This window comes from Sciurus carolinensis, chromosome 3 (assembly GCF_902686445.1).
Source record: "Sciurus carolinensis chromosome 3, mSciCar1.2, whole genome shotgun sequence".
In the NCBI taxonomy this organism is placed as follows: domain Eukaryota; kingdom Metazoa; phylum Chordata; class Mammalia; order Rodentia; family Sciuridae; genus Sciurus; species Sciurus carolinensis.
The window spans coordinates 164,745,605-164,763,852 of record NC_062215.1 but is presented as its reverse complement, the minus strand read 5'-3'; the positions used below and the strand labels follow the sequence as shown (position 1 = coordinate 164,763,852).

The following is an 18,248-nucleotide window of genomic DNA, read 5'->3' as shown; positions in this document are numbered from 1 at the left end:
AGTGAAATAAGTCAATCCCCAAAAACCAAAGGCTGAATGTTTTCTCTGATAAGCGGATGCTGATCTATAGTGGTGGGGTGGGTAGGGAAGAATGAAGGAAATTTGGATTGTATACAGGGGACTGAAAAGAGGGGGTGGGGTAGGTGGGGATGGGAAGGATGGTAGATTGAGATAGACATTATTACCCTATATACATGTATGAAAAAATTAAAATAAAATAAAATAAAAAAGTTTGGTAAAATTCAAGTTTGGTGCAGTGCTCTGTGCCTGTAATCCCAAGTGACACAGGAGGCTGAGGCAGGAGGATCATGGATTTGAGGCCGGCCTGGGAAACTTCATGAGATCCTGTCACAAAATAAAAAATATAAAGGGTTGGGGATGTAGCTCAATAGCAGAACACCCCTGGGCTCCATCCCCAACACCCCCCCCACCAAAAAAAAGTTTGGTAAAATAAATCAGCAGTAGAGCCATTTGTTCCTGGACTTTTCTTTGGGTGGGAGACACTTATTACTGATTGACTCTTATTACTTGTTATTGGTCTATTCGGTTTTTTTAAAAATTTTTTTTGTTTGTTTGTAGATGTATACAATACTTTTTTTTTGTTTATTTTTGTGTGGTGCTGAGTATTGAACCCAGTGCCTCGCACATGCCAGGCAAGCACTTTTCCACTGAGCCACAACACCAGCCCCTATTCCATTTTTTTATATCCTCTTGGTTCAATTTTTGCAGGTCATGTTTCCAAAATTTGTCTGTTTCTTCTAGATTATCCAATTTGTTAGCATGCAGTTTTTCAAAATAATTCCTACTGATACTTTGACTTTCCATAGTGATGTTTCTAACTTCTCCCTTTCTCTCTCTCTTTAGTGAAAGATTTGTCAATTTTGTATATCTTTTCAGAGAACAAGCTCTTTGTTTCATTGATCCTTTGTATCATTCTTTTAGGCTCTTCTATTTATTTCTGTTCTCATCTTTTATTATTTCTTACTAATTTTGGTTATGGTTTGTTTTCTAAGACATTGCAATGAATCATTAGGTTACTTTAAATCTTTCAATTTTTAAAAATGAAGGCTCTCATTGCTACAAACTCCTCTTAATAATGCTATTGCTGTATCTCACAGATTTTGATATGCCGTTTCTGTTTTCATTTTCTTCAAGAGTTTTTTGAAATTTCCTTCTGACTTCATCAATAACCTAATGTTCATTCGAAAGTATGGTGTTCAGTCTCTACCAATTTGTATAATTTCTAAAGTTTCTCTTGCTATGGTTTCTAATTTTATTCCATTGTGATTAGAAAAGATACAAGATATGATTTCAAAATTTTTAAATTTGTTGACTATTATTGTATTGGAGCCTTTCTTTTCCTTTTGTCTATTAGTGTTTGATAAAATTGGGTGCTTTGTTATTAGATGCATGTAGATTTATAATCATTATATCTTCTTGATGAATTGATCCCTTGTTATATAGAGACCATCTTTTTCTCTTTGTACTGCTTTTGGCTAAACTATTTTGTCAGATATAAGTATAGCTATTCTTGCTTGTTTTTAAGATTCCATTTGTTTAGAATATAATTTTTCATCCTTTCACTTACAGTTTGTGTGCATCTTTATTGGTGAGTTTCTTGTAGGCAGCATATTGTTGAGTCTTGTTTTTTTAATCCATTCAGTCAATTTGTGTCTTTTAAAAACATTTAAGACAAGGTCTCACTAAATTGTCCAGTTGTCCTCAAACTTGTGATCTTCCTACCTCAGCTTCCCGAGTAACTGGGATTAGAGGCATGTACCACCATGTCTGGTCAACCTGTGTCTTTTAAATGAATAATTAACACCATTTATATTTAAAGTTATTAATGAAAGGTATGAACTTGTGCCTGTCATTTTGTTTATTTTCTTCTAGTTGAATATTCTTTGTTCAGTTCTTCCTCTCTTATTCATCTTTACAATTTGATGGCTTTCTGTGTTGATAATGTTTGGTCCTTTTCTATTTCTCATTTATATATCTGCTCTTCTAGTGGTAAAGCACTTGCCCAGCATTTGCTAAGGCCTAGGTTGGATACCCAGCACCAAAAGAAAAAAAAAAAGATTACTGAATTCCAGAAGACCCCTCCAGTTATTCCCCTCACCATCAAGGGTGGCCACTAACTTGCCTTATACCAGTCTAAATTCATTTTATATAAATGGAATCATATATATTTTGTTTACAAAATTCATCTATATTTTTGTGTCTACCCATAGTTTGTTCATTCTATTTAGTTTTATCTAAATATATCACCATGTGTTTATCCACTGAATAGTAAACTTCTAGTTATTTTTATCTATGTATTCTTTCACAAGTATTATATTTATCATTTTTTCTTTCTATACACATACACATGTACACATACATACATACCATATATTCTTATAATTTAAACTACTTGATAAAATTTGAAGAGAACTGTATCTCTAAATTCTTCAATATCCTAAAAATAAGAATATCCATTCATATAACTATAGTGCAATTATTAAATTCATGAAATTTGACCTTGATACAATGTATATATGTGTATATAAGTATTGTGATGATTGATTTCAGGACTTCATATATGCCAGGCAAGGGCTTTTAGCTATAAAGCTCAATATACTTTTATATGATAACCATATTCAGATTTTACCAATTTTCTCAATAGTGTTCCTTATAGCTGCCCATTTCCCCCCACCAAGGATCCAATTCAAGATCACATTTAGCATTTGTCATGTCTCTTTGGTTTTGTTTGCTTATTTTTGGTACTGGAGATTGAACCCAGGGATAATTTACCACTAAGTTACATTTCCAAACCTTTTTATTTTGAGATAGGGCCTTGCTAAGTAGCTTAGGGCTTTGCTTAGTTGCTGAGACTGGCCTTGAACTTAAGGTCCTCCTGCCTCAGCTTTCTGAATGCTGTGTGACACTGCATCCAGCTTTGATCTCCTTTTTAAAAATATATTTTTTTTAGTTGAAGACAGACACAATACCTTTATTTTATTTATTTACTTTTATGTGGTGCCGAGGATTGAACCTGGTACCTCACACGAGCTAGCAAAGTGCTGTACCACAGAGCCACAACCCCAGCCATTGGTCTTCTTTTTAATCTTAAATAGTTCCAGCTTTTTTATTATTTTTGATGAAAAACATTTTTGAAGTGGAGTCAACTTAAAAACATCCATCATGCTGGTTATGGGTGGCACAAACCTCTAATCCCAGAGAACCAGGAGGCTGAAGCAGGACGACTACAAATTCAAGGCCAGTTGGGAAACTTGGTAAGACCCTGTTTCAAAATAAAAAATAAAAAGGGCTGGGGATGTGGTTCAGTGGCAGAGCACTTTCCTAGTATGCAGGAGGCCCTGGGTTTCATCCCCAGCACTGCAACAACAAAAACAATAACAATCAACTTCTTTAAAACTTACTCATTTCTGCTGAGTAGCAGGTCAATTTTTTTCAAGTAAGTCCTACTACATATGATTAGTTTTTTTTCTTTTGTACTGGGGATTAACCCAGGGGCACTTAATCACTGAGCCCCATCCCCAGCCCTTTTTTGTATTTTATTTAGAGACAGGGTCTCACTGAGTTGCTTAGGGCCTCACTAAATTGCTGAGACTGGCTTTGAACTTGCTATCCTCCTGTCTCAGCCTCCCGAGTTGCTAGGATTATAGGCATGCACCACCACGCCTGGCTGTGATTAGATTGTTTGATCAAAATATTTGAGTCTAAATATGTTAGCCAAAACTATTTTCCAAATTATATGATATTTTGGTGCAGTCATAATAGTTCAAGCTAGTTGGGCAATCTTACCTTAAACTCAGAATACCTTTAGCTCCAAAACCAGCAAATATGATTCTCCAGATCTAGATTGTTTTCATTGTCTTTGACCTAGTCCAGAAACAAAGAACTCACAGTCTGTGAATTATTTTAATTTAGCTATTATCCACTCTGGAACAATAACTAACAAAGGCAAGATATTTACCTTAAACAGACATACCAACCACCAAATTCTATTTACACTGTCTGCTTCAAAAGTTGGAACTAGTTATTACAGTGTACTTGTTCAGTTTAGTCCAATACACATTTATTGAGCATCTACTATGTGTCAAGCACTGTGGTAGATTTGGGGGATATCCAGATGAATAAAACAGGCTCTGCCTTCAAGAATGAACAGTTCAAAGTTATGGCTACATACATAGAGAACATATGAAAATTCTATGTAATATGTGGAAAGACAAAAGTATGCCTAAGATACCATAGGAACACTAGAAGAGCAGGACTGATATGGGAATGGGAGTGGTATGGGAGATCAGAGCAGGTCTGTCGATGAAGTGTGGCCCAAAGACATCTTAAAAGGTAAGTAAAGAGCCAGTGCAGTGTCACATGCCTGTCATCCCAGCAACTCAGGAAACTGAGGCAGGAGGATCACAAGTTTGAGGCCAACCTCAGCAACTTAGTGAGACCCTCAGCAAATTAGCAAAGCCCTGTTTTAAAATTAAAAACAAACAAACAAAAAGACCTGGGAATGTAGCTCAGGTGGTAGAGCGCCCCGGACCCCCGTTCAATTCCAAGTATCAAAAAAAATAAAAAAGCGAGAAGCTAGGGATGTAGCTCAGTGGCAGAGTACTTGCCTAGCATGCATGAGACCCTGGGTTTGATCCCCAGCACTTGAGAGGAGGGCACACCCTAGCTGAGGTGCTGTGCTGTGCAGGCTTGGGGTGCATGGGGTGTATGCGGTATACAGCAAGTAAGTAGCACAGCTGAGTAGTGGGGAAGGGGTGTTTTACCACTGGGCTATGACCCCAGTCCTTTTTATTTTTCATTTTGGGATATGGTCTAATTTGCTAAGGGTTTCACTAAATCACTGAAGCCATCTTGAACTTGATCCTCCTGCTTCAGCCTCTGGAGCTGCTTGCAATACGAACAAGAGCCTATATGCCCAGTGTCAGACAACTCTATCAGGGAGCTTGAATTTATAATCCTGTAGATAAGCCTTTGGTTAATAAATATTAAATGGCAGAAAGTTTGTCAAATTTATATTGTTAAATAATCTAGGGGCTGGGAATGTAGCACAACAGTAGAGGCCCTGAGTTCAGTCCCTGGCAACCAAAAATAATAGACATTTTTAGAAGTGTTCATTTGGGGTGGGGGATGAGAATGTGGGCAGGTAAACTGTCCAGAGATGAAGAGGATGTGAATCGGGACTGTGATGGAGGTGGCGGACAAAAAGTGATTAGGAGACCAAATTGGCAGCAACTGGAGAACCACTGGCTGTAGGATGAGGGACAAGTAGGTGGTCATGATTAGTGGTGCCAACAAACAAGATAGAAAATTCAGAAGAAGCCTTTGGTTTGAGGGAAGTGGGGAGTAGAGTACAGAGTAGAAAAAGAATGAGTTGTTTTCCATCTGTTGAGCAGAAGGCACCCATGGGACTTTCAACTGGAGATGCTTAGTTGGAAGTTCTGGAAAAGGAGCTAAGATTTAGATGTTATCAGCAAATAAGTGGAAACCAATAGGTAAATATGTGAAATTGCCTAGGATGAATAAGCAGAATACAAAGAATGCCAGCTAGTGACACCCAACGATATTACCAACAGTTAGGGAAACAGGTGGAGGGAGAGAAAAGTCCAAGCAACCTTTAGACAGAAACTAAAAGAAAAATGGCATGGTAATGTAATGTTCTTCCACGATAAGACTGTCGTTAGAACTTGACCATTGTGTTTTAAAGATCATTTGTTGGCTGGAGTACTTTTAGTTCAGTGTCCTGTGCTGCCCTGGGTTCAATCCCCAGTTCCACAAAGAGAAAAAAAAAATTAAATGTTTTATAGTATCCCTCGACCAGAAAACTAAATTCCATTATCAATCTAAGGCTACTCAAAGATTTAATTTCTGCCCTCTGAAACCTTACAAACTATCACAATTTGAAGGCAGCTAAACCTGACCCAACTAGGCTCTCTTCTTGGATTAAACATTTCCCAATTCCTTCAACAGTTCTCCTGAGCACACTGCATAGCAAACACTTCTTCAGCAGTATTTTAACTTGTGCTCAATACAGAAGTTACTACTTTCCTTGTTTTGAAGACTACAATTCTATTAATGCAGACTAAAGTTAAATTAATTTGAGCAGCCAAGTTACACTGTTAGCTGTTTGGATACATAAAGTACACTGTTTCCTACCACAACATAAACATGTAGCCAACCCTTTTTCTTCAAGCCTGTACTTCCATTGTTAATTTTTGTTTAGCCTAATGATAGGTTTCACATTTCTGCTTATTTTTCTTTCACATATAGGAAAAGTTGTCTTCTTGTGCTTTTCATCATGGTACACAAAATGGCCAGGACACCTGATGATGGAAAAAATAGACAAATATGTAGCAACCATCAGACCAAGGCAATAATGGGCCCTTACGGAGCTCCAAACTTACAAAGTTAAGGTGGAGCATTTGGCAGCCAGTCTAGTTAATTCTGTTCTGGAATTGCCTGTTGATTAGAACTGATCTCCATTCTCTTCTGAAATCTATAGATAATGATGATTTCACATTCCTTCAGTGGCATAGGACAGGGTCTCGGTCAACCCTGAAAGACGGTAAATGCCGAACAAATGGAAAATTCCCACAGGAGAGATGAGGCATAGAAGTCAACCTCAAAAAGACAGCATTGCCATATGGTGCCTGCAGCTGAAGGTTAAGGAGATGAACTCAGACTAGTTGCTCAGTTCTGGGCTTTGTTTCCCAAAAGAGGGAGGACTGCATGAGTCCAACCTTTGTGAAGCCAAGGTATTAGATTGCTCTACAGTTCCCTCATCCTTCAGCAACTTCCTTTTTGTATCCTATTGATGGAGAGGGACTGACTATTCAAGTGTATTTGCTGGAGTCAAAACACGTGGGTTTGGATCTGACTCCACCATTTACTGGGCCTTGTTACCTTCAGGAAAGTTAACCGATCTGTAAAATGGAGTGAATAACAGGATATATCTTGAATAGCAAGGAAAAAACACATTAATACATGTAAATCACTTTGAATGGTGCCAAGCACTTATTATGCTTTGAAAAATGTTAGGTACTATTTCTTTAGTATTTCTTGGCTTTCAATCCGTTGACAGAGTATGTATAGATGCATTATTGTTTCGCCTGCCCAGTATAGATACGTCAGGGCTGAGCAAGCTGTTAGCACGTAGATGGATGACTTCTTAAGAGGATAGTGTTAAGGATGTAAGCAACATGGCAGAAAACAAATTTTATGGCTCCAAATTTCTACTAATTGGGAAGACAAGGCAGTTTCCTCCTGCATACACTTTATTCACACATGCTAAGTCTCACTAAACATATCACATGGTCAGAAAGATGGCTGAAGGGCAGTTAGGGTGTCAGGGTAATCCTCATTTCTGGCCTTGTTTCGCACCAAGATAAATGAACAGCCAGAAGCAAGACTGGGGAGAAGGGGGTAAGGGTGAGGAGGGGAAAACACGCAGTGTGGGAGGCAGCTCACAGTGAGGCAGGCAGGTAAGCAGGCAGCAGTTCTAGCCAATCAACACTTTATTTTTCCAATTGACACCTGCACAGATGTTACTATTTACCTCCTGACCCTAATGGGGGTCCCACCCATGGCCCAGGGGAACAGGTTTCCTTCTTCCTCCCTAGGACAGTAAGGAAGCCCCTTGTCTCAACAAGACAAGAGCACATGCTCATACCCCCAGCACCAACACGTGCTGTGGGACCCTGCTCTCCTGCATCATGAAAAGGCTGAACTAGGGCAAGGGTGCAGTGAAGCTTTTAGAGACTGCAGCAACCTAAATGCAGAACGACTGGCCTGACCCACCACTCCAGGATTACTCTTTTTACCTCCCAGACCAGGAACCGCACTTGGCCAGTACCTGTGGGAAGGAGATGGCAAAGGGTTGCACTGCTAAGGACAGGACATAGCAGGGAAACAAAGCTAAGGGGAATGCAGGACAGGAGAGAAAAATCATAAAGTGCCTGAACTAAACAACCAAGTGGGACATGAGGGCACAGCAGCACAGGTCCCTGAGGATAGAAGGAAAAAAAGGGCTAGACCACCAGGGCTTGGGACATAGTGGAATGAGAATAGAGATGAGGCAGGGAGGCAAGTGCAGGCTGTGGGAAGGACTTCCCTAGCCCTGTTCACATCCACTAACCCAAATGGAAAATTATTTACAAACTTAAAACCAGTTCCAGGCACAGGTGTTGCACCAAGCCTAGGACAGCAGGCAGGCAGGTAGAGGGTAGACTGGCTACCAATTGACAGCCAGTTTCCCCACACACTGCCCCACCCCAGAGTGGCAGGGAAAGGAGGAAAGAGCAATACCCCAAGCCAGGAAGCCTACTGTGCCTGCAGCTCTTTCCCCATGGCTCATGGCTCTACCATGGCCTGGGCCTCTTGGTCTGACTGTACCAAAGAATGGGTGTCTGGCCCCAAGGGAGGAGGGGGTGGAGCATCAGGGGGCTTTGGGTGTGTCTCTGGCCCCAAGCCCAGCTCTGCATTCAGTTGCTCCAACTCCCCCTGATCCAGCAATTCAAAGTCCTCAGTGGCAAGTGCCTCCTCTTCCTCAGGGGCAGGCAGGGGTTGGGGTGAGTCCTGGGGAAGAGGTGGGACCACAGAGGGGGAAGGGAAGGGGACTAGGTCACTTTCAGCAAGGCAAAGTGGGGGTAACAGGGTGCTGGGCGGAGCTGTGAGGTCACCACTCACTGCTTCTGGGCTCAGCGTCTCCACTGGTCCTCCAGGGGAGCACTTCACTTCATCCTGGGGGGACCCTGCCCCATTGAAGTGCGTGTTCACAAAGTGAAGAGGGGATGAGAGCCGAAGCAAGGTTTCCTTGGCTGCTACATCTTCTTCCTCCCCTTCTTCCAAGTCCAGGGCTTGCCTTGAGGGGGCCGGTGGGGTGACTAGCAGATCTTCAGGAGGGGCCAGCTCTGCCTCCTCTCCTTCCCCCAGCTCCCGGCTCAGGGCCTCCTCTGGCTCACTTGGCAGGCTCTGCTGGTCCAAGTCTGTGCAGAGAGAAAAGATTAAAAATGGGCCTGTTATTCTGACAATAGTTAATAGTTCAATGACACTTAAGAGATGAATGCTAGGCCAGGCCTTATATTAAGGTCTTTCAGGAACTTAAATCAGAGGGTTGATTCCTCAGAGGAAATATTTATGAGGAGCCAGAGAGCACAACCAGCACCCCATGAAATGAAAAGGAAGGTCAAGAGGGGCAAAAGGCTTCCCATACCTTCAGATACATCTGTCAGTTGTGGAGTCGTGGCCCGGGATACAGAGAAGCCACCACTCTCCAAGATAGAGGCCTCCTCATCTGACAGTTCTGAATCTGTAATTGCCAAGGCCAATGCTGTTTTCTTCACATCCACCTGCAGGAGAACCAGGATGAACAAAATGAGGATAACAGCACTCTGCCCACCCCCTTGAGAGGCGGCAATTCTAAAGCAAACAGATTCCCCCAGACTTCAGTTTGATATCCCCATCTCCCCTGGACCTCACCACTGGGGAGAAGCCAGCCAGCTCGGCCTCGCTTTCACTCTCTGTCTCTGCCAGTGGCTCATCACCTCCTGGGGGTGCGTTCTTCCCTTGCCGCTCTAGAGAAGAGCAATAAGGCAGTGTCCAAGCAAGGACAATAGTTGGGGACAAACACGGCCAAAGAACCGGAGATGATCCTAAATTCCAGGGTATTTCAAGTCATAATTCAGGTCCTCCCCCGCTCCCCCCTCCTGGATTAACAGAGTCCCTTACTCCTCTTGTCGTGTTTGTGATGCAGGGCATCAGCTTCTGCCTTCATGCTGTAGTCCAGCTGCATGAGCAAGGGCTCGAGGCGAGTGTACATCCTTTGGATCAGCTCATGATAAACCACCAGGGGCCACAGCAGAATACTCAGCACTGTGGGTTAGAAAGTCCACTCAGAGTTCTCTCTGCCAATTTCCTAGGCAATCTTCATTCAGCTGATCCTCAAATAGGAAGAGATGAAGGAATCCTGGTCCTTTCCCAAGTATTACTACCCTTTCTATCCCCAATCTACTGTCCTCCTCTCTAGATGACTCGTCTACCGTTAGTAGGAATGCTCTACAGCACCCCTGGAAACCTTCACAGATGGGGAACTGAAGAGAGAAAACAGTCCAACCCCTATGTTGGTCTGTGGAAAGAAAAAAGAGGAGGACTACGGAAAAGGCAGGGCTGACTCTTACTCACAGACAATGTACGAAATCATAATCCCCGGAACATAGTGTCCCAGCACAGCCAGCACAGCACAGCCAGAGCAGACTCGAGCACAGAACTGCAGAGAAGAGCACGGGGTCTGTGAAAACCAATTTGCCGAGCTTTGTGCCCAACTCACGTAAGTAAGAAAATACTGCTCAGTTGGTAACAGGATGGGTATTTCCACCAGAAATTCAGTGATCCAGTCAGGTCAATAGGATACCTAAGACAATTAAGGAGGTCTGCAATTCAGGAGGTCTACAATAAACACACCTCACAGCACTCCTGTTCCACCGCCCTACCCTCACTCTCAAGAACTATTACAGGATGTGGGGAAATTACCTGAGCTGGATTCTGCCTCTTATACTGCAGCAGCTCTTGCAGGTGAATCTGGAAGGTGAGCCAGCTCTCAGCCAGGTATCTGCACAACTCGGGCACACTCAGCAGGTGCGGCCGGGCGCCTGACCCCGCACCCTCACTGGAGAGACATGACATGATCCCTAGAGGCCTCAGACACCAGCTTCCTAGGCACTCAAATCCCTCTAAGACTGCTGATGAGATCTTCCATCTAAGGAAGTAAAAAACCACACCTCCCAAAGGAAGACTGTCCCAGTCCTGGGTACAAGCAAAGCCCAGGGCAACTCAACCCTCTGCTCAAAAGCAGCAGCCATACAAATACCAACACAGGAGCCTAGGACCAAGAAAACTCCAGCCTGCTGCCAGTTCCTTCACTAGGCTGGGGCATGTGCCTGAAGAAGCTGCAGCACTGCTCCCCTTTGTGGTGACCTCAGCACCAGGAAGCAAGACTGTCTTCAAGAGATGGCCTGAACTCACCTGTCAGAGTGTGGCTCCTCAGGGGATGATGCTATGGAGAGAGAAAGGTGACAAATTACTAAGTGGTAGAGGCACTGGGAGACACTCCCCAAGGCAGAAATAGTTGTCCCTCCTCTGCATGTCCTGAACATTTTCTCCAGATACTACATGTTCTGTATCTGTAACCTTCTTTAGATTTTACCCTTTGTAAACACAGGAACCACATCTTATTCTTGTCTGTATCCCATACAATTCACACACAACCCGACACCTAATTGCTCCAAAATGCATATTAAATAACATGGAAAGGCCCCCAAGAAACTAATACTGTTATCACAAGTGAAACACTCGCATAGTCATGCATCGTATATTGACTCATTTAATCCTTATCTCCCTAGAATGTTAGGTTCTATCATTTCTATTCTAGAGATAAGAAAACTGAGGCAGAAATTGAGACTATTTACAAAGTTATACACATAATAAGTGGCGAGTAGGGCATGAAACCCAGGCAAGCTAGCTGCAAACTCCACTCTTAAACCACTACATCCACAGAAACATCAATTTTAGGAAAGGGGTGATTCTGGTTTTAGGAAATTTCCTAAAACTGAGATGGTGGAGTGCGGAATGTTTCTAGAAAGCAAATAGCCTGCTGTACCTTACCCTCACCCCCATCCAGCAGATCAGGCACTAGGCAAGCACAAGTACACAAACGGGTGCTTGCTGAATAAAGAACCACTCACCTGAAACATCAGGGAGGAAGCGAGGTTGCCAGAGATCCAGCAGAAAGTAAGCCAAAAGTGAGATGCTGAGTAGGAAGAAAGGCCGGAGGGACGACGAAGACAGCAACCTTTGAGAGAGAAAGAGAAAGAGAGAGAGAGAGAGAGAGAGAGAGAGAGGGGCACCCCAGCGGGGAATGAGTGAGAGGCTCCAGCGTTCATCACTAAAGGCGGAAAAGCGCCCACTGATGGGGGTACAGCACCTCCAGGCCCAACTCGCCACCCAAAAATAGAGGACTGCAGCAACCTAGGCCGACGTCAGTCTTCAAAACCTGGGGGATGCATCATTTCCCCAGGTCAAATGACAACCCAGAAAGGGGAAAGGTGCTCCTGACCCCTTCCGCCCCCGCTCTCCCCGCGCAGCCCGGCCCCGCCCCCCTCCTCCGCGGCCGTTACCAGAAGAGGCCGTTGAGCGCGGCCGCCGTGACCAGGCTGTGCAGCGGCTTCTCCCACACCAGCAGCCGCTGCGCCGCCGCCAGCACCGCCTCCCAGCCGCGGAGCCGCAGCCACAGCGTCGTGGCCAGGCGTCCCACCGCCTCGGCCGTGGCCGCCTCCTCCTCCGCCTCGCCGGTGGCCTCACCCATGCCGAGGCCCAGACCTAGGCCCAAGCCCAGCCCCGGGCCCCCACCTGCGCCGGTGTTACCACCGCCTCCGCCGCTCGCCATAGCCCCGCCGCAGCCGCCGCCCGAGCCCGCTAGGAGCCAGGGCTGCGCGGCCGCCGCCGGGGGCGCGTCAGGCGGAAGGGGGCGCAAGCCGAGGAGAGCAGAGGCTGCGGACGGGCGTCACGTGACGGCGGAGCGCCAAGCCCGTCACGTGACGCGGCCCAACCGCCCGGATGGGCGACCCGCGCGTGCGCGCAGGCGGCTGCTGTGACCCTGCACCTACGCAGGTGCGTGTTTTTCCTGGGGTATTCGTGACCCTCGGTCAGGGTGTTCTCAGTGCTCGCAGGGCGATTAAGTCTTCTGGACCTGACCGGTATCCCGGTGTGACCCCGATTGGAGGGGCAGGAAGTGGGCTTCCGGGCACCGAGTGTCCCTGGTAGGACCTGCTGCTGCCCGGGAAGGGCGGCGGCCGTCTGATTACTCAACTCTCGACGTACTAGTGGGTCCTCCCAGTCCCCTCCCCTCAGCGGGTAAACAAACACCAGCGCGTGACTTGACAGGCTTGAAAACAAGCTTCAGCCGCTTAGAAAAGTTGCTTCTTTCGCTTCTCTTTCCGTAAACTTCTTTTCCGACTTCACGTTTTGGCGCACCCCCCCCCCCCACTCGCCCTGCGTGTTTGGGGGGCGGGAGGTGAATTTAAGATAAAACCATTGAAATGCTGTTTGTGGGGACAAACATACATCACTTTTTGCAATAATTTTGCAAAACAGTACTTAATTAGGCTTAAAATGTCAAACTATACTGAAAGGTATACAGCGAGAAGTTAATATTTCCCTTCCACCTTGCCGTACTCCTTCCACTGGAAAGTTTCTTGGGCATTTTCTCAGATGCCTTTTATATGTTTTACTGACTGTGTGTACAAACAACTGGGCGCAACTCTGTGCTGCCTGTTTTATTCACATTAACATCTCCGTCGGCACGGCAAGGTCTGCCTGGCTCGTCTTCCCTCTGTGCGGCCTGATCGCCTAAGAAGTGTCCCCATTTCAGAGACGAGGGTCCTTGGGGCTCAGCTCTGCGACTTGGCCCTGCTGCGTGAGCTCAGGAGTTCGGAGCTGCGCCTTCCCGGCGGGCGGGGCGGCATTTCCTGCCCGGCGCTGACTCGCCGGCAACGCGCGCGCGGCTTTTAGACGCTGGGAGGACGCGGCGCGGCGGTGTAGGCGTTGAACTGCTGGGTCTTTTCTCAACTCCGCGAGGTGAGCGCCGCGCTCGGGGCGGAACAGGAAGAGCGCTGGCTGCCTGGGCTCCGCCTGCCGCTGCCGGCGCGAGGGGAGGGGGCTGGCGAGCGAGGCCTGCGGCCCGCTCGGGGGACACAGACGGGCAGGTGAATCGGCGGGCGAGGACGGCTCCGCAGGCCCTTCGCAACTCCTTTCCTTCTCCACCTGGCAAGGCGGCGGCTGGCGGCGCGATGGACCTGGCCGGACTCCTGCTGGACGAAGAAGGCACCTTCTCTCTCTCTGGCTTTCAAGACTTCACGGTGAGCGCTCAGCCCGCCCCCTTCTCCAGCTTCTCCGCGCAACGCCTTTTATGCTGGGCGCTCCCCTCTGGGCTCCAGCGGACCGAAAATCTCACCGGCTTTCTGTGCCCCGGTCTGGGCGGCAGCCGCTGGAGTAGTGTGTACTCGAGGCCCCGGCCTCTTGGGCCCAGAGGCAGAGCCGCGGGGCAAGAAGGGAGGTGGGTGGCTGGCTGGACTAGGGGCCTCTTTTGGAGACTCTCACCGGGGAGCCCTCAATAGGGCTTTGTGTTTTCCTCTCCTGTTAAGGGCAATTGGCAAACAGTCCAAAGAACTTGGGACTGGGTGGGGCATGAGGCACCTGGCAGCAAAGCTGGCTCTTACCACCTAAGGAGAGCCAGGATCTTCATCCTACTCTTCTCTGTGGTTCACTCCCCACCACCTCCTGCCCTTTTTCAGTTCCTCCCAGGACACCAGAAGCTGAATGCTCGGATCCGAAGGAGACTGTACTATGGCTGGGACTGGGAGGCGGACTGCAGCCTGGAGGAGCTCTCTAGCCCCGTGGCAGGTTAGGCAGTGACTGGGAAAATGATGAGGGTGAGAATGGGGCTGCAGAAGTCACTCAGATACCTCCAGGTTTATTCCCTGAGCCGTGTACTGTCTCGTTAAAACTAGCTCATTGGTACTTGACCCAAGAATGTAGGTTATAGCTCATGTTTTTATTTAGTCCATGAGCATAAACATCTCACACTCACAATGAGTTTTTTTGTTTGTTTGTGTGTTTGTTTTTCTTGAGATGAGCCCCTTTTTTTTGTTCCCCAGACTGGTCTCCAATTATGAGCTCAAGTCATCCTCATGCCTCTGTCTCCCAATTATCTGGGGCTACAGGCACCCAGGCCAGCTTTTTGTGTGTGTGGTGTTGGAGATTGAGTCCAGGGCCTCACACATGCTAGGAACACATTACCATTGAGCTACATCCCCCACTCTGTTATCTCTTTGGATTCATATATCAGAAACTTAATTTTCCAGGGATTTTCCTTGTATATTTCCCAAGTAAATGAGGTATGTTTATTTCTTAGACAAACATCAGTGAAAGACAGATGTGACTAATTTGAATTGACAGGGAATTAGCCTTCTTGCTGGAAGGATCTGAAATTCAAGCTTGAAATCATTTCAACTTGAAATCATTTGCTGTCTATTTTGTTCCCAAGGACTCAGATAACAGAGACTTTTTATTGATAGCAGTGGGGCCTGGTGTGGGAGTCATTTGTTCACTTTGTCCTCCTCCTGTCTCTTGCAGACATTGCAGTAGAACTGCTCCAGAAAGCAGCCCCCAGTCCTATTCGTCGACTCCAGAAGAAATATGTAGCTCATGTGTCACGGTGAGCCAGGAACTGAGGATCAACTCGGATGAGAGTGTTTGGGCCCTGTAAAGGGGGGAATATTGTCTCTAAAGAGAAGATTATGAGATGGGTATCGCAAGAATTGTGAGAATGAGCTAAATGTCCCTTGACTTTAGTTACTGATTCTTTCCACCTCCCAGGGAGGCATGCATTTCCCCGTGTGCCATGATGCTAGCTCTCGTGTACATTGAGCGACTGCGGCACCGAAACCCGGACTACCTGCAGCATGTGTCATCCTCAGACTTGTTCTTGATCTCCATGGTGAGGTGCCCCTCTCCTTCATCTCTCTGGTGAGCCAGGAGCCTGGAGTGAGTTCTCTTGATGCCACTTCTGATTCCTATGCAGATGGTGGCCAGTAAGTACCTCTATGACGAAGGGGAGGAGGAGGAGGTTTTCAATGATGAATGGGGAGCTGCTGGAGGTGTGGCTGTGCCCACTCTCAATGCCTTGGAGAGGAGCTTTCTGCGTGCCATGGTGAGTAGCTATTCTGTGTCTCATTTTATTTCTCTGGTCCATCTTTACCTTCTTTTCATCCTTAGTTCTCTCTTAGCTTTCTGTCATTTCTTCATTTCTCTTTGTGTCCATCCTTTTTGTACCTTTTTGTTGTTTTCCTTTCCTATCCTTTCAGAATTAAGGCCAGGAGTGGAGTGCTTCCTTCCCTCCTCTGTCCCCACAGGGCATACTGAGTCAGACCTGTCATGTTGGACTCTGACTCTTTGCTTCCAAACTTACTCTGCCCCTATATTCTTAAGCTCTGTGGACATGGACGTTTCTCCAGATCATGTTCTCCCTCTGCCCTTAATGGAGGGTATACTGTGAAACCAGGTATTTTTTGTATTATATGTGCTTATGTAAAACTCTTGAGATGATACCATAAACAAAATAAGTGTCAGCCATGGTGGACATTGTAGTTTCTGTCATGGCTTGTGTTCTCAGGTGACTGTGGCTCACATCTGAGTCAGTTTGGTGCTCTTTCCTCTTACCTACAGGACTGGAGTCTGTACACTGACCCTCGGGAGATCTTTGAGGTGCTGAGCTGGCTGGAGAGTTGGTATGTTCTAGGAATCAGGAAGAAAGGCTTGAGGATTGAGGGACTGAGGCCTAAGCCTAAAAGCTAGAGATGAGGGTCTGTGTGACCTGGGAGCAAGGAGGAAACAAGAGAGTTGCCCAAGGAAGTGGCTCCCAAACCTGTCTGCCCTCCTTTGGGAGGCTGGGAGAGTAGTTTTAAAAATACAGGTCTTTCCCACACCATAAAAAATAAAAATAAAATACAGGTCTTGGTCTCATCCTCAGTTTTTGGAATCTGAGCATTTAAATGAGCTCCCCAGTGTTTTCTAGTGGGTCCTGAGGGCTGTGAAGGTGCCCTTGGTATGGCTGCAGGAGAGTTGCAGTCTTGTTTCTCTTTTTCCTTCCCACCAGTGTGGCTGAGCAGCAGGGTCGACGGCGGGGCTGGTACACCTACACAGACTTGTGTGTGCTGCTGGAGCAACCGACCTGGCAGCTGGCCCTGGGCTCCCTCTGTCAGAGGCTGGTTAAGGTGAGAAGGGGTTAGAAAAGAAAAGGGTTTTGAGTGGGCTGGTGTGTAGGTGTTGTAACAAAATACTGAAAGGCTGAGGAAATCGGGATTGGGAGTGGATGAGTGAGGGGAAGTAGAAGGGTTTTGGAGAACTCTAATTTGAACAGGTGCGTGTTAAAGACAGTAAGCAGCCTGCTTCTTTCTTACCTTCTCTCCTGCAGTTGTCCTGCCTGTTAGCCATGGCATACGTGAGCAGTGTGGCCCTGGCTGTGGCATCGGTGGCTGTAATACACCAGTCCTTGGGGCTGTCTTGCAGTCCCCCACCTGGCCCTCCCGACCTTGGACTGACCTCCAAGGGCCTCTTGGAGCCTTGTATACCAACTCCTGTGCCACAGTGCCTGCCATCTTCTGTTAACATCTCCACCTGCATGGAAGGCGACGCAGGGCTGCGTTCACTCTGGGGCAGTCTTTTGGCCTCACTGACCCCCCTGCCCCTGCCTCCCCCAGACCCCCCTGCCCCTCCCACGCTTCTCCATAATTGCCCCCTTTGCCAGAAGGTCCAGAGAGACTCCCCAACCTGCCGTGCGTGCCACCACCCCAACCGTTCGGTGCCCACTGGGCCTCCCAACTCCTGGTACCACACGCATGGCCTGGCTCCACCTTGGCCCTGGAGCCCAGTGACCCCTCCGCTCCCCCATCCCCAGCAGTGTTCTCTTTTCAGTGTCATGGAGCTGGCTCGTCTGAAGTCTTTCATTTTCCCAGGCTAGGTAGAGCTCTGAGAGTGCATTAAGAGGATTTGGGAGTCCCTGAGAACCTGGAAGAGGAAAGTTTGACTTAGATCCTCACTACCTCTCTGGGTCCTTGGCTGGTCCCGGTCCTCCTGAGTAAGAGTTTAGGGGATTGTGGGGCAGAAAGGCTAAAGGTTGTTCACTCTCCTGGACCTCAATGACTGGTTGGCCAGGGCAGTGATGGTGTCAAGGAAAACTTCAGCTTGGTGACCAGGGGCATGTCACAAATGGCAGAAGAGAAACCGCATCTCTGGTTCCCCAGGGCTCTTCTAGGCTTTTGCTTTTGAGTTTCCTTGGGTGGAAAGGTAAATGTTGGGAGATGGGGGAACTGGGGCGAGGGGAGAAAGGAAATGACATGGGCCTGTGTGATGTCCCAGAGAGAAGAGCCGGGACTGATGGGACCAAGGTGAAAGCTGCTTAGGGAAATCTGGGTGAGTCAGGAAAGCCTTTCTACACCCATAGACTGCTGGGACCTTGACCTTCTATCTCCAACCTCTTAGTACCCTCCTCTGCAGCTCCTCTCTTCTGATTTCTCTCCAGGTGTTCTCTTCACAGGCCTTTCTAGCCATTGCTTTGTATCTGGGTTTTTCATGCTTTTATAGAACTGAGATTTCAAATAAACAGTTTCAGTTGCATG

General features: G+C 46.9%; 2 protein-coding genes across 8 annotated transcripts; one reads left to right on the top strand and one right to left on the bottom strand.

Annotated features, from left to right (window-relative positions):
* Positions 1 to 291: 291 nt before the first annotated feature.
* On the bottom strand, positions 292 to 12,837 carry Retreg2 (reticulophagy regulator family member 2). 6 transcript variants are annotated; one of them, XM_047543545.1, is made up of 10 exons: positions 12,189 to 12,836; positions 11,757 to 11,863; positions 11,038 to 11,068; positions 10,546 to 10,681; positions 10,198 to 10,282; positions 9,745 to 9,888; positions 9,496 to 9,590; positions 9,230 to 9,365; positions 8,704 to 9,002; positions 292 to 345 (listed from the first exon to the last, which is right to left on the bottom strand). In XM_047543545.1, the coding sequence occupies exons 1-10, from the start codon at positions 12,455 to 12,457 to the stop codon at positions 307 to 309; spliced, it is 1,341 nt and encodes a 446-aa protein (XP_047399501.1). In that variant the 5' UTR covers positions 12,458 to 12,836; the 3' UTR covers positions 292 to 306. The 6 variants fall into 6 exon arrangements, with proteins under 6 accessions (XP_047399501.1, XP_047399499.1, XP_047399502.1 ...); XM_047543543.1 differs by lacking the exon at positions 292 to 345 and adding an exon at positions 3,811 to 3,885 and having other exon boundaries at positions 12,189 to 12,837; XM_047543546.1 differs by lacking the exon at positions 292 to 345 and adding an exon at positions 3,978 to 7,870.
* Cnppd1 (cyclin Pas1/PHO80 domain containing 1) lies at positions 12,202 to 18,246 on the top strand. Of its 2 annotated transcripts, XM_047543548.1 has the most exons (10): positions 12,202 to 12,681; positions 13,442 to 13,647; positions 13,842 to 13,928; positions 14,364 to 14,472; positions 15,205 to 15,286; positions 15,448 to 15,568; positions 15,653 to 15,781; positions 16,297 to 16,358; positions 16,727 to 16,844; positions 17,045 to 18,246. In XM_047543548.1, exons 3-10 carry the CDS (start codon positions 13,860 to 13,862, stop codon positions 17,588 to 17,590), a joined length of 1,236 nt encoding a protein of 411 aa, XP_047399504.1. In that variant the 5' UTR covers positions 12,202 to 12,681; positions 13,442 to 13,647; positions 13,842 to 13,859; the 3' UTR covers positions 17,591 to 18,246. The 2 variants fall into 2 exon arrangements, with proteins under 2 accessions (XP_047399504.1, XP_047399505.1); XM_047543549.1 differs by lacking the exon at positions 12,202 to 12,681 and having other exon boundaries at positions 12,810 to 13,647.
* Positions 18,247 to 18,248: the final 2 nt, after the last annotated feature.